The sequence below is a fragment of the Passer domesticus genome, chromosome 2, assembly GCF_036417665.1.
Source record: "Passer domesticus isolate bPasDom1 chromosome 2, bPasDom1.hap1, whole genome shotgun sequence".
NCBI classification, from domain to species: Eukaryota; Metazoa; Chordata; class Aves; order Passeriformes; family Passeridae; genus Passer; species Passer domesticus.
In genome coordinates, this window is record NC_087475.1 from 60,460,344 (window position 1) to 60,485,986 (window position 25,643).

A 25,643-nucleotide genomic window follows, 5' to 3' on the forward strand; every position below is an offset into this window, starting at 1 on the left:
TTGTATTTACAGTTTTATTTAGCAGAGTTAAGGAGCAAACAATTTTAACACTGTTGTGAAAAGTGTTTTTACCCAAAATTGCCAAGATCTAATAAGTTATTGAACAGAAATACCAGGTGTAAGGCAATAATCCTGACCAGCCATTAGAGATCACCCTATCCCAAAGAGGAGAGCTGATAAAGGTGGTAGAAAATTTGGATTGATGGACTCAATTCCCAGAAATTAAGACAGATGATAAAAATAGGGTTCCACTCTTGAGTATATCTTTAAGATCTGCAGATGAAGGAATTTCTAAAGCACGCAAAATGTACAGACAATTCCTGTTTTCAAGGGAACATTCAGTGCTTTGAATCCAAGAATGCTATGTCCATACATAGTGGTCAGTACATGACTATGGCAACACACAGATGGTAAAGATCGGAAATAGGATTAGAATTTTTTCCATTCCATGTCATCAGGAGGATTTACTTCTACCTTCCTTTTACCAACATCAGACCAGTTGGTGCTCAGAACTGTGCCACCAGACTCCATCTGCAATATGAGAGAGAGCTTGTTTAGTTTGCTGAGCATTCCAGTAATATAAAAGCCATAGTTCCTACATCAAACTTCAAAGCGTAGTGATTACACAAAAATGGTGTACCTATGAAATAAAATTTGACAGAGCCATCATTCCATAATCTCCAGCCCAGCAGTACTTTTATCACTACTGGAGACAGTGAGATGCTGCTTCATTAACAAGAAGCTTTTAAAGGGTCAGTCACGTTCTTGCCTGTGATGGCTACAAATTAAACTAGATTCAAGTAATCAAGAGGAATTTGATCCTTTCACCCCCTGGCAAGTCTTCAAGCTCTACATGAGCCAAACCTCTACTTCTTTTGGTAACACTGATTGAAATGAAGAGACCGGTGACAAAGCACAACCTTGGATTTATAAAGAGTCACATTCATCAGAGTACAGCCATCTTTCAGCGAGTGTAGTTGTACCAGTATATCCAACAGACCTACAGCCAAAATTTATTCATTTACACCCAAAATTTTGGTAACGGAGGCTTTTCCCAACATATGCAAAGTTTAGTAAATCATATCAGTGTGCAAAGTCACAAGTTTCTTCAGAGAAAAGAATGAAGACTTACGAATGATTTGTTCATGGCACGTTTTACTTCATCTGTACCATCTGAATAGATTTGCTGGAATAGTTTATTTAAAGCAGCATCTCCTTCTAACTTCTCATTTTTCTCCTCTTCTTTGATTTCAACTACCAGTTTGTCCCAGTTCCTTGTATAGTGAGACGATGATGGGTATAAGTGCTGGGTATCTTAAAACAGAAGTGTTGGTTAACTAAGCATTTTGTCACGACATTGCAAACACCAGAGAACACAGACACACGTACCTGATGAATCAGAGATGATAATAGGGCATGAAAATGCAAATGGACTCCTCTGAACTGATATAAGCATTGCAGAAACAAAAATAAAGGAAACTAAGGAATGCAGAAGTTTATTTTTAGGTAAACGGTTACGTCATTTTGTTATCCAATAGACACAAAAAAGCTGGCCAACAGCAATACAGATAATTGATATCAAAAAGAAATATTGGCTGACAGAAACAAAACAGCAGCCTAGAACAATAAAATAAAATTTAAAAAAAAATATGAAATCAATATATCAGGAAATTCAAATTCTGTCAAAGACAGAATGTTTATCTGTATTGAAAAACTCCAAGCAAAATTGGTTTCCAAGCAAAATCCAATGCTTAGGGAAACAGTAATTATTTAAGCAACATAACGTAACAACTGCTGTCCTGGGTCTGGCCAGGACAGACTTAAATTTTTGCAGTAGTGGTGAGGGGTGGGGCTGAAGCTCAGTGGGCATGGCCAGGAAGATACTCTACACCAGGGCAGATCATTGCTGGGGTGGGAGTAAGGGACTCTGGAATCCCAGAAGGGCAGGACTTCCAGTCAAGAACAAGGTGTGGGGAGGGGGAAACCATCCATCCCCTGGTCAACTGTCACCCCGGGTCCACTGGAGCATTTTGCATGTAAATCACTCTCTCTTTTGTAGTCTTTTGTTATTAATTTTGTTGCTGTTACTGTTTGTTTTCTAATTTAACTGCTGTTTCAAGTAAACTGTTTTTATCTCAATCCTCCACCCATTGTGCCTCCAATTCTCAACTCCATCCCACTGCAGTGAGAAAGGGGAGGGGAAAGGAGAGTGAGACCTCGACAGCATCCTTTGGGAGAGTCCCAATGGGGCAGTGAATTGGGAGGTACCACTCCTAAACCACAACACACACACTTAATGTACAGAAAAGCAGAACAGCGACCCAAGCAGATAAGCAGAATTAATGACAAGCATATATATAACCTTAACAATTCATCAGATTAACAGAGGTTATGACTAAATTTAATACCTATGTTTCACTAATGGCTTGCAGACTTTCTGTCAATTCTTCACAGTGAAACCAAAACTACTAGGCTTTTCATGGCAAATATGAAGCTGTGATTTTATAAACAATATTTAACATAAAACTATTATTAATAACTGTAACTCACTCGATACAAATAAACCATTTAATACTAAATAGTTCAGAGAACAAACCTGGTGTAAATTGTTTTAACTTAGGAGAATCTCCCTGGCCTTCCAGCTTCTCCCATCTTACAGCCTCTGGCTTCTTCATTTTTATCTCAATCTACAAAACACAAGACAAAGAACAAATTAATCCAGATGCAAACAGTTCTGCCATGCAGCTCCAAAGTAGTTGGATCCTGTAGCTGTAAGAAAATAGAAACATTTGGGTTTAGAAACACAGCCTCTAATATGAAACCTGTATCACAGCCAAATTTACCTACCTTACAAGATGAAGTTACTTGAGTTCAAGTCACACATCATCCCATGTGCCTGTGCAGCTTTTGTATCAGACTTCTACCCTTCTGTTTAGGACCACTTAACTTTCTTTTGCTTACAATTCACTTGATTCTTTATGTAAATTATGGCATCCCAAAGGTAATGATCAGTCCCAATGTCTTTACACTGCCAGGCTCCAAGGTACTGCCTTTCAAGCATCCCTTCCTTGGCAGTCAGCTCTAATAAGCACCAGTTTTGAAAGACTACAAAATCCAACTTCATCTAAGTTTACATTTCATTTACCAAAAAATTCCATGTTTGATGTGTACTACACAAACCAGAGAAACACCCTGGGACTATGCAGATCTTCCCACTGGAGAAATTCAGAAGCTGTATTCATTTGGTTCAATGAACAAACACTGCTATGGAGAAAATTGTCAAGTATTCATTGACAAAACTGGCAATTAAAAATGGATGTGGTTGCAATTACCATAGGAGAAACAAAATTAAGTGAAGTATGTCATGCCCTATTCACAACTTCACATAATCCCTTTAGACAACGATACTGAAATGTTTTTTTCATAATTAACCTTCTCCTTTGGTTACAGGGTTACAAAGTTGCAAAACAAGGACTGTCTAACGTCACTCCTATTCACTTAAGGAGATGTCACAAAGCGCATATGATGCTATTAATTAACCGAAATCAGTGCTTGCTAAACTTCTGTGCTTCCTTATTTGCAAACAGCTCAGCAGAAGCAAGTTCTTAGTTCCACCTAAAGCCACTACAACCTGGGGATCCCTGCAGACCCAAGAACAAAGACACCACTGTAAAAGCTAACCTTAGATTCAAACAGCAAGCTCACTGCACAGCATTATGTTGATCTGAAATTTGAACTTTATTTAATACATTGTTAAATCAATCACTGGTAAGCAACAGACTGAGGTATCTTACCAAAATATAAAAAATTAGCTCATTGAAGTTTTATTGCTTCCATGTTTGCAATCACAATGAATTTTAAGAAACAGAATATTCAGTTATGAATGTTTCTTTTTATTTTTTTATCCCTCAGGAAGCTACAAATTCCCAAGATAAGTTAAACACTTATTTTTCACCACTAACACGTACTGAGAACAACAAAAAGTTTAAGATAAGAGGCATGAAACGTCCTTCAAGGCAGGCGAGAGCTCCAGTAAACTTCTAAATCCAACACCCACATGTAATTTGATTTCCTGCTCCCTGCATCTGTTGGATTTTTCAATATTTTCAGCCACTTGACAAGTCACAAATTAGGTCAAGAGTATCTGTTTTGAAAGTAACATCACAGAACCAAAAATAACCAAATAAAATCAAAATGCTGTTAGTCTGGATGACCAACCTACCATCCCTAAAAAAGGCCCGTATTTCAGAGTTTAATATCGCAATCTGTACGGATGCGGTGATTTCTGTTCCACTATGCAGAAGAATTGCTCTCCAGGAAACCAAAAGAAGTCGGTAAAGCTACCTCCACTCTTTTAAAAACATTTTGAAAATTGGAACCTCAAAGTTCATTTCTTAGCACCTACACTCAATAAATCTAATGCTCTGTTAGTAGCTTAAGGAAGCAAAATATATTTGTATATCTACATATAAGACAATCAAGTAGTTTCACAAGTGGCAGAACTAGCAGGTTTTGTTTCCCCGGTGGATTTGGATCTCCTGAGCCAAACATTTAAGTTAATTAGCTACTTACAAAGGAACTAATTAGTTACAAGTGAACAAGAGTAGTAATTTAAAACCACTCTCCTCGGTTTCTTATATCAACTCTTCACAATTGAGGAGACTCTACTATCAATTGAGTTGTGCATTTCAGTTGAGGCTCGAAAGTTTAGATTTTATACTCTACTTATTAGTGCATCTCCCAACATGTTGGGGTGGGGGGGAGAAGCAGATGCTTGATACTGAACCTGCTCTCCCCTACATCTCTTCAATTTTCTCTGTTTTTCTTTCACAAACTCCTCTTGCCCTTACACTTCAGGCTTTCCAACAATACCTGCCAGTATCTCAAATACAGCTTACCTCTAATGCAATATAATGCTTGATGTGAGCTACTAAACATGGACTTTTTTGTTCTCAGAATACAATCCTCCTCAACGGGTCCTTACAAAGACTATTGGCTTTCATCACAGTACTCTGCCCATGCATAAAAAGAAGAAAACAAGGCACAAAGTTTTGCTGCTCCAGTAATCCCCCTTCTTTTCTAATCCACTAGCCCTTATATTTTCCTCTCTAAAACTGTCCCTAAGACAGTACTGCACAATAAACAGCCCTAAGGAGAAGCCAATGACACAAACTAATTCCCAGTGTAAGATGCAGATTTCTTAACTCTAAACCATTTCAACCCTGCCAAGCTGGAAGTGCACACAGCTGAAGAACTGAGACAGAATGCATTTCTGACATGATTAAACTTCTACTGTGTCTACTACATCCACTTCAAGTGAAGTTACTCATTAGGCGAAGTGGCAGGCAGCAGCAAAGCTAGGGAAATCATTAACTTCATACCATTATACAACTACATTTTCCAAAAATATAAAGTTCTGTTGTGAAGGCGCATATTTCTTCAACTTGAGAGCTCTATTTGATCTAGAAGGAACAACTCAGGGAGTCCCAATTACATGCACAAATGGCAATGAATGCATTTTAATGAAGGTTTTAATACAGATACTGATAGCTATCACACAGAAAAGTAACACATCAGCACAGACGTGTCATATCTAGCAAAGAAGTACTGTTAGCTTTTTCCTCTCCTTTGAAAAAAATTCACTTGGGCAAGAGAAATACATCAACGCTTTGCCAAGTACTTTGATTCAACATTTATATTTCATAAAACGTATGCCTGTGTGCCTTGTGCCAACTTTAGTATATAAGACAGGAAAATTTAACTGCAATTTAAATGCTCTGCATGCCACCTAAGGACAAGCCTAATTCCTCAGCTTCTCCTTGTAGCTCAAGCTGTGCAGCCACCTGACCATCTTGGCAGCCCTCTGCTAGGACTTGCTTCACGACATCAGTGCCTTTCTTGCACCGGTAAACCTACAATGGGATATGGACACTAGATCTAGAAAAAATCCCAACACAGATATATACACTTTCTCTATAAAGTCCCTTGTGTTTTGGGTTCAAAGAAAGCAAAGCAAAAAGGACAAGACAAATGGAATTTTGAGAGTAATCCATGCACTACTTGTTTGAAATACCATCTTAAGAGACACCTACCCTTCTGAGAACAGAGTCAAATGAGGGATTTATTGTCTAGAAGAAACACCACCCACAGTGAAAGGACACAGGTAAACCTCTACTCAGAGTTTTTTAGTCATAGAAGCAATCAATTTTTTAAAACCTACCAGAGATTTGAACACATTTGTTTGGGGCTTAATCCAAGTGCTAGCTATCAGACATTCCTCTCAAAACCTCTTCTGAACCATTTCATTGATAGCATAAAAATAAAACAACACCACCTTATTTTAGGATGACTGGCACAAAAGAGTGTTTAATCCAGTTTTAAGAAATAATTCCTCCCCTTTGGTAAAGATCAACACTAGTTAGCCAACATTTGCTTTCTAGGTAGATAACTTACTGTTAAAAACTTGAAACCTCTGAAAGTTCAAGTTTCACTTGAACTTTCCTTCTGAGACAGGCAGTGTCAGTCTAACTGACACATTAAAAGGGGATGAGTTTTTATTGTCCAAACTAAAAGGAGATTCTGGTGTACACTGACAAACTGCAAGAGTTTTTGGGTTTTTTCCTAATTTTTACTGTGTTTTACATTTTACAGTCCATGGTAAGGGCAAGTTCATTTACCACTGGCAAATTTCTGTCAAGATCTGGTCAGATTTGGCAAAGCTTAAACAACAGTCCAGCCATTAATTTTAAGACATACCAAAAATACCCTTTTCAATTCGGGTGTTCTGCTGTATCAAACACCTGAAAACAGGAATTCAGTGTTTCTAATCACCTACTGTTGTTTACTGAACTACTGAGTGCCTTCTCTGAGTTGTAAATTTTAAGTGTTTAGAGCTGTCCTTCTGTGATCATCTCACAAATTTCTTAGGAAAAATAGAACAGTCTTCTAAAAATACAAGAACTATTCAAATGTGCCTCTAAGAGTACATATGCCTACAGTTTTGGTGTCCTAATTATTCAAAAGACCTTTTACATATTGCTTGTAGTCTAAATACCAAGATTTTTGGTCCATAACTTTAAACAAAATATATTAAGATGAAAATAATTCTACAGTGCTATCACGTACAAATGATAATTTAAAAATTTATTCTATAGGGAGTATACTGCAACAGAAGGGATTTATTTGGTTTCTTTGCCAGCTATATACTATGGGGAACTGGGGGGAAAAGGTTCAAGTTTCCTCTGACTGATTTACATCGCCAACACAAAATGTTTTAATTTTAGAGGAGAAGCTAGCAACAGAGATCCTTTTGGTATTCTAAAGCTATTTGTCACTTTTTTCTCTATGTAAACCATCATTATTCCAATAGTTCTCAAGACAGATAAACCCCCTTATGCATCGTTTTCTTTTATGCAGTTATATAAAACATGGGCACTGACTTATATGTGTGTATAAAATAATAGTTCTCAGAGTATACCACATTTAAATCTGTCTCAAATCCATCTTCATCAATACAGAAGAAAAAGCGCAAAATCAAACTTATTGTTCAATAAGTAAATATCGTGCCAGTCATAATGAAGGTTTCAATGCAGTCTACCCAAGAAACTGCTCCAACCAACCCTACCTAAGAGATGCAAGAAATTTCAGAAAATTATCCATTAATCTTAAATATTAGTTTATAATTTATAGAAAATGTTCAAGACTATACATGGGAGATATCAATCTGCATAATACTCTTACAGTGAAAACAAGTACTCGAGAGCAGCCAAGTCCCTACAAGCAATTTAATGCAAGTATCCTAAAGAGGAAAGTATCTTTTAAGGACTGGACTGCAGTGGTAAGACCCAACTTCAGTTAAAATAGATATGTTCCTCTGTTTATCTATTTGTGTACATTTGCCTCTGAATAGAGACTCTGATGACAGTCCAAGGGCGTGTGAAACAGTTCCACTCTTTGCCTTTTCCCTTACATTCAGCAACAGGCATCAGTTCCAGTTAGCTTCACAGGGTATTTCAGCTTTTGCAAATCAAAATATTGGTTCAAGGAAAAAAACAACATTCCACTGATGCACAAGACCATATTCTTGGCATGAAGCTGCTGAGAGTTGCTTCTCCCTTGACATCTCTGTTAAGCAACAAATGTCAACTGTAGAAGAGGCTGAAGCTTTCTAACACCTCCCCGGTCTGCAGCACAACTCTGATCTCTAATTAAAGGATGGTTCTGGGGTAAAGAAACCACATTTTACCACTTTTTCAAATGGCTCTACACTGCTGCAAGTCACTGATTGCAAAAAGCCCAAAGCACTACAAACAGAAAACTCACAGTAATTGTCCTCAGTCAATCTGTAGATAGGGGGAAAACCACAAAGCACCACCTCAAGTTTCCTTCAAGGTCATAAGCACAAGCACTAAAAGCACAGAGTCATCTTAACTCTCCTCTTCTAAGTCTGAGGAGAAGAAAATCCCAAGCACCACCCTGAACTCATCAGAAGACCTACAGAAACTGCTCATGTTACACAAGTTTCCAGAAGAACATTGCAGAATATTCTCCTGGAATCTCAAATACACTGACTGATAGACTGAGCAGAAGAGGGAAAAGAGAGTGAGGCTGACTGTGCCTGTTTAGTAACAGTAGAAATCCTTACACTATTTGTACATTTCTACTTTCCTGACGTGGTTTTTTTTTGACAGATAAAGAAAGACTATTTTTTTCTTAAACATATTTAGTCACTAATTTAAGATTTTTATGCCTTTTTCCTTCTATGAAGGGAGCACGATGAGAGTATGCACACTGAGCCACAGAATAACTGCACCCAGGCAACTTGCAGAGAGCAAACCTGGTCCAGCCTTTACATTTTGGCTCCCTCTTCTGGAAAGAAGTAAAAAACCAAGCAGCACACTACTAAAGGTGCCTTCCTCCTGTGAAACGCTGAATGCCACACAGTTTGCAGCTTCCACTGGTAAGACACACATCTCAAATTTCTACACTGGTTTTAGAGCAGCTGCTACTTTTTGCTTGATCAGATTGCTAGTCAGACACCTCAGACAGATAAGTACAATCAAGAATCAATTAATCTAGTTATGATCTATCACCTGTACTGCTAATCAACCATACCTGCAAGAGAAGAGCTCAATTCAGCGGTATTCTGCATTTTCTAACACAAACATTAACCTGAGTCCTTAACCATCAGAATTAAATGCTGAACAACAAGAGGCAACTCTTGTTGTTGCCTTGCTACTAAATGTGAGCAGGAACCATAATCAACTCAAAGTTCAATTTCCCAGCAGTGTTAGCTATTGAACAGCAAGTAAATTTTCTAATTAGGTTAAAAGAAAAAAGGCTTAAAGTATGGCAATAATAGATAGAGTCACTATTAAAGGCAGCCTGTATCATCTGTAAAACTGTTGACAATTGGAGTATATAAAATACTAGAGGATGCATGAAGACAAATTTACAATTTTTATCTCAACACTGGACTTCACCCACACATTATACTGTCCTTCTGTAGGCATCAAATATTTTACATCTTCTAGTTCACAGCTTGAAGTCAAAGTCTGCAGATGACAACTATTGAAACAGCTCAAAACATCTATGCTACCTTTGTAACACTTGCTAGTCCGGTTTTTTCCCAAACAGATTTTGTATCTCAGAGCTTGACACAGCACGGATTGATACAAAGGTATAATTTTAATTTCCTCGCTGGGAAAGAAACAATCCTTATGTTAGCAATTGTATTTTTCACCACTGTCAACACTAGCTGAAAGAACCAGTTCAGGAGTCTATGAGTTCTGTCTGCTCTTTGCAGTCACTTCAGAATTTGTAGTTTGCAAATACAGTTAAGAATGCTTTCTCCTCCTGAATTTGCATCCTTACCTTCATGCCTTTGCATTTGTCAAGTGATGCTGAATTTCAAGCAGTATTGAGAAAACTCTCTATAGCTCCTCTTAGTTCCAAAATACACAGGATTGTTCTACTCTCTGCCAGTTCTGCTGTTTCATTCTCTATCCCTTAATTTTTTTAGTTGTACAAAGTTCATGGGCCCAAACTATTCACTACACAGCCTGCTCACAGGTTCCACTGTTTCCTCATATTTGCTCACATAAGTGAAAAAGAAAGGCCAGAGCCTTTGTTGCCCAGTGATGATTATAAGATACTGTGGCAATGTGGCTTGCACATTGAAAGAAGCAGCACAAAATAAAGCAGTATGAACAAATCAAGTTATTCTCACCTGAAATTAATAATCCACAGGAACAGATCCATTTCTATACCATGAAAATTCAACTTCTTTAGGGTTGCATAGTAACAAGTTCTTGTAATTGGGAAGATAATGAGATTATGTCTTTCTTTAAAATTCCTTACAAAAGAACTTCATGTAAGTAGTACAAAATAATATGTGAATGGTTTGAGAAGTTTTAATCAGTAAGATTAATTTACTCAAAGTACTATCTGCTTATCTGCCATGCTGCTTATAAAAGCCAAGTACATACATGAAGCTAAGAAAACTGAATTTCTGGTAATCAAACACTAAGGCTGCATCATTCCCTTAAAGCGCTTAATATTTTTCTAAGAAAAATATTCTAAACCTGTAAAGAAGTCTTTGCATACTTAACATCGAGCTGATTTTAATTTTTTTTTTCTTCCAGACTCCATCTGGTGGTCAAAACAACAATCAGCTGGGCCATGGTTTAAACTGTATTCCTTCACTACGCCCTCACAGCTTCATACTACTCCTTTCTACAAAAGTAAGGACATGCTGAAGCCCTTACTTCTGCAGTTAGAGCACTTTCTGTGTTACCTCACCCATTTTATTTCAAAAATAGTCTCTCACAAGTATTTAGGAACAGTAACATTCAAAAAGAAATGCAAAATATTTGCAGTTCAGATACTGCCTGAATGTAACTCAAGCCTTCCACCCCACTTTGGAACCTGAAAGTAAAATAGGCAGCAGGCTGCTAGAGATTATTTCAGAGATAAGCCCAGGGTAGAGACGCCAGTGTGGAAAAGACAAAGTCAAGTGAATTTCACAGGACTCATCAGTTCATGTAGATGCCTCCTAAGAAAGTAATGGTAAACTTCAAAACAAAATTAAAAGGTATAACAAGCTAGGTAAGAACATAAACAAAACTGGATCTCACAGCTACTGTTCCTGACAAGGTCTGTCCTGATTCCACTCAAATTTATACAAATACTAATGGACTACCAGAATTTCTACATACTTTGAGCCATGTAAGCTCCTATACGGTGGGAGGGGCTAAGTGAAGTGCTCAGTCCCACAACCTGCCAGGTTTCTTTGTACAAGGAGTGGAAAAACAAGGCAAACTTTCTGTGGCCATCCTCTCATGCGATCCTGAAGTCCCCTCTTCCATGAAATTATGCAACATTTCATAGGTACCTTTCTGAGAATAGAACAGGTAAAATGGAACATGAGTATACAAGAGAATTCCCATAAGCTCTGCAGAACCACTGCTGAAATACAAGAGAAGAATCAACATAATATTTCAGCACTGGGGACTCAGGCTTGGCTCTATGGACAAAGCATATGTCTGTCTATCCATTATGCCTACAAGAAATGCTACGCCAGACCACGGTTCCCTATTTTTCTATACTTGTAATGTAGAAGAAGCAAAATGCTGAGACAGAAGCATTCTCTCACACCATGCCATTTTCAAGTGTCTCCAGCCATGTACTATGTCCAGGAGCAACATGGAATACACTCTCTTGAAAAGCCACGGACAGTTAACCACATGGCTAACCTTCACCAGCAAGAAGCTGTGAAAGGGTAGAGAACAATTTCAGTGAGAACTTCCAAGTCTGACTTTTATTTCTCAGGCACAAAAAGATAACAATGCTTCACCAGGCAAGACTGGCTCCTGAAAGTTTTGTGGAAGGGTATTCATGCTTTCCTAATATCTGAATTTTAATAGTGAAGATTATAGTCTTCTTTCTCTAGCAACAAGTGAAAGAATTGTCAACATAACTCTTTCATCTGCACTTCAATAAGCACCATCATATATATTACTGTTTCTGATATTTGCACAAGTTTAGGAAGTCTCGCACCAGCTGAAAGACACCTTGAAGAAAAAAAAAGCATTTCTATATGAAGAGCAAGACATTATGACTGTTGCAGAGAGACAATAGAACAGAAACATTTTCAGGATGGTAACAGTCAAAGAAACGATTTACACTTTAAGAAGCTTACCTTTGTTGAAAGCACTTTAAAAGTACTTTGCTCTGGCACTATAGAATGAAGAAGATCAAGCTTTAAGTTGAAGTCTTCACCTGATGGAAGTCTCACTGATGCATTCATCTATTAAAAGTTGAAAACACGTCTCTGGTCATCTTTGACAGCAGCTCCATTTTCAAGTAAAGGACAGTCATTTCATACAGAGATTAAGTGATTAAATCAACATCATTTCAGACCATGCCATTACACTACTGCATTATAGGACAAGATGTTTCTAAGATGCATTAGAAAATGAACAGAAGATTTCAGTCCTTGCTACATGTACTCAAAAACCCTACTATCTTGTCAGCTGGATCTTAAGTCTTTAGGGAAGAAATTACACAACAAATGGAATATCAACATATTAATAATGGAACATGAAAACAATCTGCAGCTTCTCTTCTAATACAAGCAAACTACAGAACAAGTGCTCAGACTATTTTAACAACCTAAAACAGATAATAACAACCAAGTACTTCTGGCATTTAATGAAGTATCAAGTTAGTTGAGAATAAGAACCCAATTCTTCCATATTGCCAGCTAAATTAAACATGAAATTCATTGGTACAACATATGGTACTTCATTAATGGGATTACTGTACTTCCTTAAAAAATATATTTCGCTGCCACAATTTCAGTGGTGCCAAATGGAAGAAAAATCCACCCACCAACATCTAGTCTATTTCTTTAACTGTCCTACAGCAAAACATTACTAATTCATACCTATTTTGAGAATACCTTGTGCTTGTGCCCAGTCCTGCTCCAGATGCATGTACAGTCTAACATTTAAATTCAGATGAGTTTTTCCCCCACCCCTCCACACAGGCAGCTGAAACCCAGATGTTCCCTTGCAGCACGCACACCTCTTACTGCTTGTGTTTAAGTCCCACTGCTGTGGCAACCAATCCCAAGTCACCTGACTGGGCATGCACTCATGTGCAGCACAACTGTACAGAAGAGAAGCTCAGGCAGGACAGCTCCCTCCCCATTCTTTTTGTGCTACTGCAGCACATAATGTTCACTGGCTTGAGCACTGGCATCTCAGAGAATTTAGGGTTGAATATCAATAACCAATACAAATCACCTTTCTCTCCAAAAACTGCACACTGACATCATCCTTCTGTGCATTCTTGATCATTATGGTCACAATTACTTGAGATTCTGTTTGGTACCAGTCATATCTTGAAAAAAAAAAAAAGGAACAATTTTTAGGTTTTTTTTTAATAACACAGCATATAAAATTAGATCACTTTCCTAATCCATTCACTTCTTAGTTCAGAATATTTAATATAGCTCAAAAACATGACCTACCAGGCACAATGTAACAGGCTTTGAATTAAGCTCAGCATGGGAATAAGAAAACAGAAGACAGAATGCTGATGCTATTCCCCTCTCTCCTGGTTATGTTTAACCTCCTGAAAGTACCATTTAGTCTGAACAAAAGTGATGGCACTAAGTAACACTTCACTTGGACTGCCACATTTCTGAAGTTACCCCAAAAAAACCTCCTACAGTCATTATCCCGCTTCTCCAATCCCCAAGCCAAAGTGCAAACATGTCAACAACTTTAAATTTCACAGTAAAGCTGAAGTCAACTTACTTGATCTTTGGTGGCAGAGGCTGCTGCATATTCTAGTTGAAGCACATTCAATTGGAAAGAAAGTTACATCAATGTAAGTGAAAATATATCATGAAGTACTTTTCAAGGCATAAATAATTTTCACCGATTGCTCCCCTTTTCTTGATTCAGCTACAACCCTTCCCTGATTTATGTGTGAACATTAACTTACAGGTGAAGTTCTCCACTGTTGAATCATTTATGGCAGATTACAAATTAAGTTTCAATTTACATTAAACGTGTTAGTCTGTAACTTGAATATATTTTGTAAATAGCAATTAAGTTCAACTTAAAACTCATTTATTCTATAAGATATATACCTGGTAAACATACAGTGACTATACGGCTGATCTATCAATCATGAAGGAAACCTGAAATAGGTCTGAGAACTCAAGGTTCAACTTTTAAACATAAAATCCTGCTAAATCTAAGATTTGTCTTTACATACTATCACCATGCTTCCTGTACATTTTTCTCCTCTACCCTATTCTCAAAATGTAAAAAATTTAGGTTAACTATTAAAGAGGTAGCAGAATATCCAATGCAAAGACCCCCTTTTTATTTGTCCCAAAAAGAAAAAAACCAAAACAGAAGGAGAGGTCAATTTCAACATTTCTTATGAAGACTTTCAACGAAAAAAAAGACAAGTGAAAATTGAGCAGGTTGTAACAGAAAAAACATCTACAAACCACTTGCAAGCTTCTGGGAAAAAACAAAAAAAGTTAGCAGTGACAACACAATTAACCACAACTGGTTAATTCATAAATTAGGCTGCAGACTGCGAGCCAGAAAGTTAAATTTTACCTCAATGAATGCACAGTAATTGCCAGATTTGTTAACCATTCCTAAGAGTTTCCAGGGCTCAAATTTTGTAGCCTTGGTCTCAAAAGCACTCATGTTCAGAAGAAAAGTTAAATACTTCAGAATTGCATGCAATATGAACGATTCTTTTTAAAGCTTGGAAGTGAAGCCACTGAAGCAGAAAATATACTCTAGTATAACAGAAAAGTCAAAATAGTAAACATATTAAGGAAAATATCTTACCAAATCAGTCTGTGATGCTGGAAAAAAAAAAGAAATCGCATTTTCAGAAAAAGACATATTGATCTTACAAGGCACAATCTTGCCTGAGCTGCCTCAGTTACTCCAGACATGCTGCATTCACTCCAGTCTCAACAGCAGAGGAGATAGAAACACATCAGTTCTACCTCCAGTATTTTGCTTTAATGACACTCTACTTTTTATCAGACTTCAACCAGCAACTTGTGCAAACCAACAACTCTAATACAAAGCATGTTCTGATTAAATGAATCAACAAACTTGCCATTATATTCCCTTGCTTACCTGAAATGGATACAGATCTTTTTTAATGAAAACAACATCACAGGAAACATTAGGTTAAAAAAAAAAAATCACTGTCTGGGAGTCTGCACTAGGTTTATCATCCATCCATTCCCAGGAATAGCACAAAGCTCTCATCACATTTTTATTTCATGCTAGGGAAGTCCCACTGAGGAATGAGATGGAAATTTCCCACTGGGGAATGAGATGTAAATTCACTCACATGACCCTAAATATACTGTAGTACTTGTATCTAAACTATGGCTCAGTTTATCTTCCCCTCTTATAACTATTTTTTTCTAAAATATTTCAGATTAAATATATTTGAAAAGAAACAAACTTTCCCTTTGCTTCTTTATAATGAAGAATAACTGACAAAAAGAGAAAAACATATTAAGCTGCAATGAAGAAATCAGAGTTATTGCTTTGTTATTGCCTTTATTGGTTTGTTTGCTTTGTTTTGCTGGTGTGTCAGAGAATTAAGAAAATGGTTCAAGAAAGACAAGACACTGAATATTCAGGATAAAACAAAACACTGTAAAATATAAATACAATGTTAAAGATAAAAGTGTATTGTAACCTCTTTCAGAAGAAATTGTCACCCAAAGTAGCTCTTTGCAAAAAAGACCATGCATGCCTATCACTTACCTAATTCCTCCAAATAAAATTAAACCTAGCAAAAAATGTCTCACAAAGCAGAAATCTGCTCATCCCTATACAACGCATAAGGGTTCTCCTCTATATGGTTTTTAGTCAACACATTAACACAAACATGCTCTACTGTCCCATTCTCCAGTGTGCAACACAGAGAGGAGGGAACATCACAACAGGAGGAGGAAAAAATGACACAAGTTATTCTGCTCTGCTCTCTTTCATCAAAATCCCCAGGCAGCCTAAGCTCTGTGAGGAGTTAATTGTCAGGGCTGTCTGTCTGCAGGAAGGCATGAAAGGAAACTATGCTTACACTCAGTGACTACCACAGGTAAGTCACCAGAACAGCCATTAGCATCTATGGTACTTTCCACATGGAATCAAGCAGCAAAATCCCTGAATTTCTACCTCTTTCCAACTTTATCTTCTTCAAGACTTGAAAACTTATTTTGATGTAGGCTTTAGATAGCAAGCTGACACACACTTTTACAGTTAAAATTAGTTCACAATTGTGTATGAAAATAAGTTAAAATTAATTATGATTGTCTGATCCTTAAATAGGTACTCTCATGGCACAGCTAACTATTGCACTAAAAACCCAATATAAATCTGAATGAAGCATACAAGTGCTAAGGGTGTCTACTCCAAGAGAAACATGAGATAGAAAAACATCACTTCTAAAACACATTTTTCTTTTAGAACAAATTACTTTGTTCTAAATAAGAGGAAAGCAGTGAATCTTTGAAAAACATAACACAGCTTCCAAGCACAGGGCATATCAAATCTCTCACTAAGGAAATGTCATTTTTCTTACCATTCAGTGTTTCTTCACATCTTTTAATCCAAATAGTAAAGGTATCATCTACATCTAGAAGAGATCAAACACAGTAATATTAAAACACTTTCAAGCATTACATGTATTGCATGAAGAAAAAGTCCTCTCAGTTGCCAGCTGGAACAAATCCACCCCAAACTTGTATCAATTTACTAAAAAAGGTGTTATTTCCTATAACCTTCCTTTAAGCTTTGTCATTTCACTTAGGCTTTAAGTCTTTTTGTACAACTACACTGTGTGTCATATTTCATTAAATTCTAATTAATCTGTAGGAGACTAGATTTTGTTTAACTGACACAAATATGCTATTATTTTCTAATCTGTTCAACTCCTATGTAGTTGTTTAGAAAGCAAGACATACATTTTACACATTTTTCTATTTTTGTTAAATTACTTTTTCAAACAGTCACACACTGTCTCTCCAGAGAAATGTAGAAGATGGTCTGTTGTGTAGACAACCCAAAGTTGCACAACTTTTGACAAACATTAAGTATTCTCTCCTCACAGCAAGCCTCCCAGACAGAAATTAATTCACTGGAAAATAGCTAAAAATATGATAGTCTAACAACAGAGCAATCACCTTATTTCAACAATATTCCCAAAAACTCTTTCACTGTGAATAAAGTAAAAAAGTAGCAACAATGTTGCCCAGCTACTAAGAACAGCTGAACTTCTTCTCATTTTACAAGTGAATTCACATTGTTAACTAGGAGGTAAAAGACATGAAGAAACCTAACAGAAATTCCCAGCAGACATACACGTAACAGCAAGTCTGACTCCACTGAAGCTATACAATGTACCCCAACCATCCAAATCCATCCAAATATAAACTGTTTTATAAACAATTTTGAGGTGCACCTTAGGACATAAAATTGCTACCCCACTCCCCAAGCCATTTCATCTCCATTTTTCTTCTGCCATCTGACCAGACATCTTAACAGTTATCTAATTTTTTTTACCAAAAGAATGGGCAAACCCTGAAGCAGGCTGCACAAAGGGAGTGTGGAATCTTCAGTCTTGGAGATACTTGGAAAACAATAGTAAAAAGCCCCAAACAAACACATGCAAGTTCAAAATTAATATTACTTCTGGTAAGAGCACAGAATTATATGAATTCCAGAGCTTCCTTGAAACCTAAATTAATCAATATTTTCAAAACTTAGCACTGCAACCAAAAAGACTTCCAAACTTTGCAGTCTAAGCAAAGCCTCCACTGACCCAGCCTCCCTCATCAGCAAGTGAGAAATTCACTTTTTAACTATGGCCTATGACTAGATTGCTATGCAATGCAAACCTAAAAACAAAAGTCCAGAGTTAATTTCCCTGTTTTTACAGATCACACTCTTTCCCTACATCCTGGAACATTTTATAATTTGAGGCAAATTAATTTTGTTCCCTAAAATTGTACTATCCTCCCAAATAACTCATTTCTACTAAAAACTGTAGTTAAGAATACCTTCCTGGGTCTTCACTGACTAAAATCTAATAACTCCTACAATACAAAAAAAGTTGTCACACTTCAGCTTTACTAAATTCATTCAGCAATCACACCAAAAAAAACCCAAGAAAATTTGAGAATAATTGTCCTAAATCTATGTAGCATACTGAAGAGTACCAGATTACACTTGTTCTTTAACTAAGGCAATAGGAACTGCAAAAAATCTGCATGCATCGCACAGTTGAACAAAAGGAGTGTTGCTTTCTAATGTTATTTCATAAAATCAAGAAACATTGTACATTCTACAGCTCATCACATTAAGTTCTACTTTGATATCCTTGTAGGTGGGTAATGGGAACGCTGCTGTGGTACCCTGGGCCTGTCAGTCCGTGATGAGCACAAGTAGGAAGCTCATCCTTGTCAGCATTCCAAACTGAGATTTAAAATAGCCTTTACATTAGCAAAGAACAGAAACTATCCATGTACTTCCAAAGTACTTCTGCCCACTTGTGTGGCAAAGAAACCAGCCTTCCCAGCAAAGAATTCCCTACCACAGCAGTTCTTCCCAAGGCAGCAACAGCTGAAGTCTCTCTTCATCACCTGCTTAGCGTATGTCACAAATTTTCTCTCTGTGCTTTGTTCACTTGGCATTTAGCTGCACTTAACTGGATGTTAATTGTGTCGCCAAAATGATTATGCTAACAATTGTTTTCACCTGAGATCCATGAAACATTCCACAAAGGTAAACTCAGTTACTGACACAAACTTGCCAGCAAATTAGGTAATATACGAAAGAGAATCAACTAAGTCTGTAATTTTAAAAAAGCCTCCAGGAGACTCTTCATCTCACAGCAGGCTACAGAATTTTGTAATGAGATAGAGGAAGCACAGCAGAAAGTATCTCCAGAAAGAGAGTAATCAGGAAGTGCTAGGAAGCTTCAGAAACTCTTCAACTGAGTAAGCAGCAAAACAACAGCAAATTAAATTCAAACAGGTAGAAATGAAGCAATTCAACACAGGAAAACATGCTGTATTTCAGGGATTCTGAATTAGCAAAGAGAACCCTGGTATTCACTGACTTATCCAAAAAGATATCTGCAGCTCTGTGTTGTACTCCACATCAATAGAATGTGAGGTTATCCATGCACATGAAAAACCTCAAATTGATACTGGCTGCCTGGGGTGGGCAACAGTATGAAAAATAAAGACTAGACACTCGATTAAATTCAGCAGTGATGAGCTGGGTGATGTACAAAAAGTAACCTACCAAGTAAGGAAAGCAACATAGGTCAGTGGAAAGAATCTCTTCCTTCCACTCAAAGTTACAAAATAGAGAACTTGACTAGACTGCAAAGACAAACCTGACTCTCTACTGTAAAATTAATGGAGACCATCTAGTTATCCAAACTACCAATACAGAAAGAGCTTCATGAAACTTCTTATTTTCAAGTCCGGTTCCAGGGCAGCCTAAAGCGACAGCTGTGAGTTGCTGCCATTTCACCACATCTCCCTTCTACCACTGGCCCAACACTGCTCTGCCACTTCACCTTTGATGGCTTCAGCACTCAGACCCTTTGTAGAGCCATTTCAATATAATCATCCAGAAGGAAAGACTTTAAAAATAGTAGCTTTCTGCAGACTTAATGCACTGCAAGAAGAGACTAAACAAGCACAAGAGTAATAAGGAGCAGGATCACTTGGCATCAAGCACTAGCTCACACTTCCATGAAACTCCACTTTTAAATCTGAGGATTAGATAATTTATTTGGAAGATGCAAAGTAATTATATTTTTGCTATGCCTACATGTCCCAGCCACTACTATTACAGATAAGACAACACACTGAAAAGATCTGAGACTATGACAATCCTTTTCAGATTAGCACACTTTGCATAACCTTTCAAGGTGTTTTTTTTTTTACCATCTTTTCTTGCTGTTTGGAAGAAAGGACAAGGTTTTATCTATAATGGGGCAGATAGGAGACAAGAGAAAATAAGAGAAAGGGGTCACAACCATCTTGCAATTGCTTTGTTTTGTGCTTCCCCATGTGTTCTACAAAAGCCTTCTGTTTTTAACAACTCCTTTCCTGCTTATTGAATAAAGTCAGGTTTTAAAAAAGTTCTAAGTGTTCCCAAACTAAAACCTGCCCAAGTCCAGCCAAAAAGCTAACACTGTAAGACAAAAAGAGAGATATAATAAATATGTTTCTATAACTAAGTGGTATGTAATGTAAGGTAAAAATCCATTTTGTCAGTTTGAATACCCACCAAGTTGCACATTCTTTTAAGGACTGATCTATCAAACTGTTTCAGAAAAAATTCCAGCTATATGTAAAGAGCCTGCTCTATTAAATTTTTTTCTATGACACTTAACACTACAACATTGCTACTATATATCTTCAAGACCTACAGGAAGTAGAAAAAATTATAAAGAAAAAAATAAATCAGTTACTAATTGTTCAGAACTTTGATACATATTTTTAAACAGTTTAACACTTTCATGCAGTGATTGCATAAAGGTTCTCAACAGTCAGATAGCAGATGTTAGGGACCCAATACATTAGCCTTTCTAAAAAAATCTTTGGTCTCCATTTTAATCTATCACATTACCCATAAGGAATACACACAATCAACTTTAATACTTACTGTCCAGCTTCTGTCCCTCTTTGAAAGACTCTAAAGCAGATGCATAGTTTTTGATATGATATTCACCTAACCTGACACAAATAAAAAAAATATAAGAAAACAGTGATTACTTATCAGTGGAGTCCACATTCTGTAAATAACACACTGTATTGGTTAAAATGACATGTAAGAATTTAAATTACCCAAATGGTGTGGTTTTAAAACGGCAAGGGCATTATGACAATCACCCCAAATTAAATGACTTTATTACAAATGGGTTGCAAGCAGCACGGCTTTGAATTTATTCATTCTCAGTGTTGTAAAAAGTTTGCACAGAACCATAATTCAAGCTCTAGTATTGACCTAGTGATTAGCACAATATTCCCAAAGTACCATAAATGATACATACCCTTTTCTAAGGAGCGCTACAGCATTATTTGGGTTGAGTTCTAAAGACTTTTTTGCATCTGCAACTGCATCTGTTGAAAGTCAGTTTAAAGTTGAGAAACATAGTGTTATAAAAAGCAGTGAACTGTCAAGTCTTTAAGAAGTGAATTTTTCTAGGATGAACTATGTTATCTTTCTTAGCTTGCACACAAATCACTGTCTGAATTAAGTTTAGCCACAACTGCCACACATGAATCCCTCACAGAGCTGCAGAGCTCTTAAGTAAGATGCAGCATGACTTTCATTTAGCTAAATACTCTGCTCAGATCTGAAATGTGATTCTGGTTTTTTGGGTTTTACCGGAAAGAAAAAATAAACCAGATCTTATTCAGTCAATCTTTTTCCCAGGCATTATTCACTTATCACATTCCTACCATGACAGAATTCAGTCTCTACCAACCATGGAAGCCACAACGCAAAAATCTCAAAATCTGCCTAAGAATTCTGCTTATAAAAAGCTGCCAAGATAATACTAGACTGGAATCAAATAGAAAGCTGGGACTCTAGAAAACCCATTTCACTGAAAGTTCTGCTGTAACAAAACAATCTAAGAAAATGACAAGATTATGTATCAACACCAAAACCAGCATATTAAGTTACAGATAACACACTCTCTTGTTACTGTATTTGGCTTCAGATTGAAGACATCTCCTGTAAAACGTGTTATGATACACTTGTAAAAAGATTCTTAGACTGAAGATGTTACCAGCATATTTCTGTAGAAGAATATGAGCATAAGCTCGTTGACAATAACATTCGGCATCATCTGGATTCTCTTCCAAAGCTGTTGTCAGTTCCTGTAAACACACATTAAAAAAAATAAAACAGTACTTCAGAAATCCTCATAAAAACACAGTATCAAACTCTGTCAACTAAGAGACATTTCAAAAGACAAAATGCTAACTGGCATTTCTGTTTACCTGTTGCTTAGCTCTCAAGCACAAAGCTAAACATCAGATCCTGAAACACAAGGAACCTGCCAATTATACCAAATTCAAGCAGACTGTTTCTTACTGTGAAGGAAGTGGGATTTCAAATGCTCTAAACATAAAGTCTAACACAGATGATCCTCTCTATTCCAAAAACCTTCCTACAATTCTCAGCATACTTGTACACAGGTCTGCTGGATTTGAGAGAGCAGTGCAGCATTAGGAATTTGGAAGTCAATGCACAGTACGTCAGAACAGTTGTGTGGAGATAAGATGCTATGAAATACCATGTAACACATTATAGTGCATAAGAGATTGTTTCAATTTATGCTGACTACAAAAGCAGAACAACAAAAGATTTCAGGAGCACAGGGCTCAGAGGAGGTATTACTGAACAATGGAAGTAAGCATAAAGTAGTCTGTTGTTAAGGGAATCACAGGATATATGGATTGAAATACTAACACCTTGCTCTCTCTGAGAAAAGTTCACAACTTTGCACACAGAATAAAATCACAGCAACTTGAAGCACACACCTGGAAAGAACATCTCCAATTCTCTCCTTATGGGTGAGAGAATCTCTTCCCTTTGCTGGAAGCCAGTCTTCCAAAAGTGACTACAGTGCATTGCTACAGTACAGTAGCCCCACTAAGCTGACTTCTACTCACACTTCCACCTGGAATCTAGCAAGCATGAATGTAGCTAAGATACAAGCTTTAAACCAGCAGAAATATTTGTACAGCACAGTTGGCAAAACTCCGTCCCACCAAGACGGAGAAAAAAGAGAAGGAGGACTTGCCTTAGCTCTAACTCAGACCAGTGTCTTTTTATAACAGATGTCACATAAAGCGTGCATGCCACCTAGCATTTACAGGGCCAGAACAGCTTCTTCTAGCAGTGGCACAAGATGTGTATGTAAGATACACACAGCTCTAGAGAGATACAGCACATGAATCTAAATCCCTGGGGGTCTCTGAAGAAAGGGGCAGGCAGCAGACAGCAGTAACTTGATCTACTTGTACCAATGCCTTCCTGAGATTTAAAGTCATTCAAAAGCAGCTGTCTTTATGGAAATACTCATTGCTACAGGTATTCCACATGGCAGGGATGAGAGGCGATGCACATATTAAAATTGGTTCCTATTATGCTGAGAGGTGAAGTACTTCTGACATTTGAAACCAAGCAGAGTCTGACTCTGACACTGAACATCACAGGCACATGCAGGTGCAGAGGCACTGCTTTGACAGATCACCTCCACCCCCAAACACCATTTCCTGTGATTTATGCTGATGACGGAAGCACTGATTAGAGCCAGCAACATATTAATGGATCCTCCTTACAGGAAAGCAAAGCAAAGCATTTTCTACAGTGTAAAACTTCTCTCTCTGTGCTTTTTGTCAGCAAGTTACCACATTTCATCCAGGCACACACACGGAGCAAGTAACTCCTGTAAGCTATTTGAGAAGCCAAGTAATGCTGGACTAGCACTGGAACTCCAGACTATGGACAGCAGCAAGTTACTTAGAACAAGCTTAGACTTTGTCCTCACGCTCAAGTATGTGCTTTCTGCATAATTTGACTCTAAAGGCCCTTACCATGTGACCAAATTGCAGATCTGTTTCTAAATACACTGGAAAATTCAGTAAAGAGTTTGCATTAATTAAAGGTGCCTTCTGCCTCCACATAGTAGCTAACATTTTCAACTTAAAATGAGAATGCATTCATGAGTTCACAGCTTTGTCATTCAGACAGTATTAGAAGATGGATGATGATCTTTCAATTGCATCAGATCCACGTGCAGAAAGCCAAAGCACAATCTCCAGGAATTAAAGCAACCAAAAATCCCAAGGACACAGTGCAGAAATGCCAGGCCAACTAGACAGAAACCCAGCCAGGTATGAAAGCATTACACAGCACCATTTCTACAGAACTGTCCCCCAGATTAGAAACACTAAGCACATGAACACACAGACCACACGCAAGCCATGCAAGCACCCTGTAGCACCTGGCGACCTGAGCCTCTAAGTCAGCAAAATGCTCCTCTGAGCTGTGGCACTCAGCAGTTCAGAGACCACTAAGCCCCGTCTGCCTACTCAACACAGGGACTGGAAAACAAGGCCTAAACTGACAGCAGTGTTACTGTGTCAGGAATTAAATAATGCCCACAGAATGTGTTACATAATGTTCTGAAGCACTGAATGCACAAAACACTGAAATATAAGCTACAAAAGCAAAACAGCTATGTTAATCCAGGAAAAAAGACAAAAACACATTCTGACAGTATTCTTTAATACTTCTGAAGACCTTTTAGTGTCAGGGATTTTTGGTTTGTTTGCTGGTGTTTTTTTCTAACAACAAAATGTGAAACTTACTCTTTTTTCACATCTTGAATTAGTTTATTATGCCATACAGATTTGGCTATTCCAAACTGGTTTATAAATGTCATTTATATTTTGAAAAACTTCTACAAGCTACAGCCTAAACCCCAAATAACTGAAAAATTTAGCTTCACCATTTTCTTTGTGGAAAGGTAATTTAGTATCACTTAATGGTTCTACCACCCACTCTCTTCAAGCAGTACTAACCTTTTACATCCTCTCCCCTCCCAAGTAATTAAATAGAAACACTTAGCCACCCTCCAGTTCTGTCTTCTCATCAACCATCTGTTTTAAGTAAAAATTACCTTAGAAAACAGATTAAAACATATTAACTGATGAAGCAATAGAACAGGCCAGGTTGGAAAGGACCTCAAAGGATCATCTCATCTAACCTTTAATGGGAAAGCTTGCCTAGATGAGAGTATCTAGCAACCTGCCCTTGAAAACCTCCAGTGATGGGGACTCTACCACGTCCGTGGGGAGGGGGTTTCAGTGAATGATCGTTCTCACTGCATAAAAATCATTTTCTGTCGAGATGAAAGGAAGATCAGTCATGGTGCCCACAAAATATAGGGAGAGGAAAAAAAACAGACCAGGCCAAAATAAAAACTAAGATGCAACATTTCTCTTTAATCAGCTTGGGGGTTAACAAATGTTAACTGATTTAGTTCTGTGAGCTACCATCTACCTACACGGAACACAAAGTTGGTTTGCTTTGCTCTCCCCCTCCCACCCCTTCTCTGCCACACAGGCAGCACGAGTACTGTGCCAGGTCAGCGCCGGGCTCCCCGCAGCCCGACCTCACCTGCGCCAGGCTCCCGGGGCACCCCGGCCCGGCCCGGCCCTCACCTGCGCCGCCGCCCCCGGGTCCCGGTCGACGTCCGCGTCCGAGAACCTGCCAAGGAAACACAACGCCGTCAGCGGGCGGGCGGGCGGCGGGGCCGCGGGGGAGGCAGGGCCGGGAGGGCGCTCACCGCGGCGGGGCCGCTGCCGATGCCGCTGCCGCCTCCATGCCGCCGCCGCCGCCGCCGCCCCCAGGAAACTTCTGGAGCCGCCGAGGCGCCCGCGCCGCACGCACCGCGCAAGGCCGCGCCGCGCGAGGGCTGCCGGGAGGCGCGGGCAGCGGCCGCGCAGGCCCCGCCCCGGCCCGGCCCGGCCCTTC

General features: G+C 38.2%; 1 protein-coding gene across 1 annotated transcript; it reads right to left on the reverse strand.

Annotated features, from left to right (window-relative positions):
- On the reverse strand, window positions 1-25,589 carry SUGT1 (SGT1 homolog, MIS12 kinetochore complex assembly cochaperone). Its single transcript, XM_064408671.1, has 13 exons — window positions 25,456-25,589; window positions 25,331-25,376; window positions 21,883-21,973; window positions 21,139-21,208; window positions 20,751-20,821; window positions 16,648-16,701; window positions 14,886-14,902; window positions 13,824-13,855; window positions 13,308-13,404; window positions 12,200-12,307; window positions 2,597-2,687; window positions 1,133-1,314; window positions 1-531 (listed from the first exon to the last, which is right to left on the reverse strand). The coding sequence occupies exons 1-13, from the start codon at window positions 25,491-25,493 to the stop codon at window positions 430-432; spliced, it is 999 nt and encodes a 332-aa protein (XP_064264741.1). The 5' UTR covers window positions 25,494-25,589; the 3' UTR covers window positions 1-429.
- Window positions 25,590-25,643: the final 54 nt, after the last annotated feature.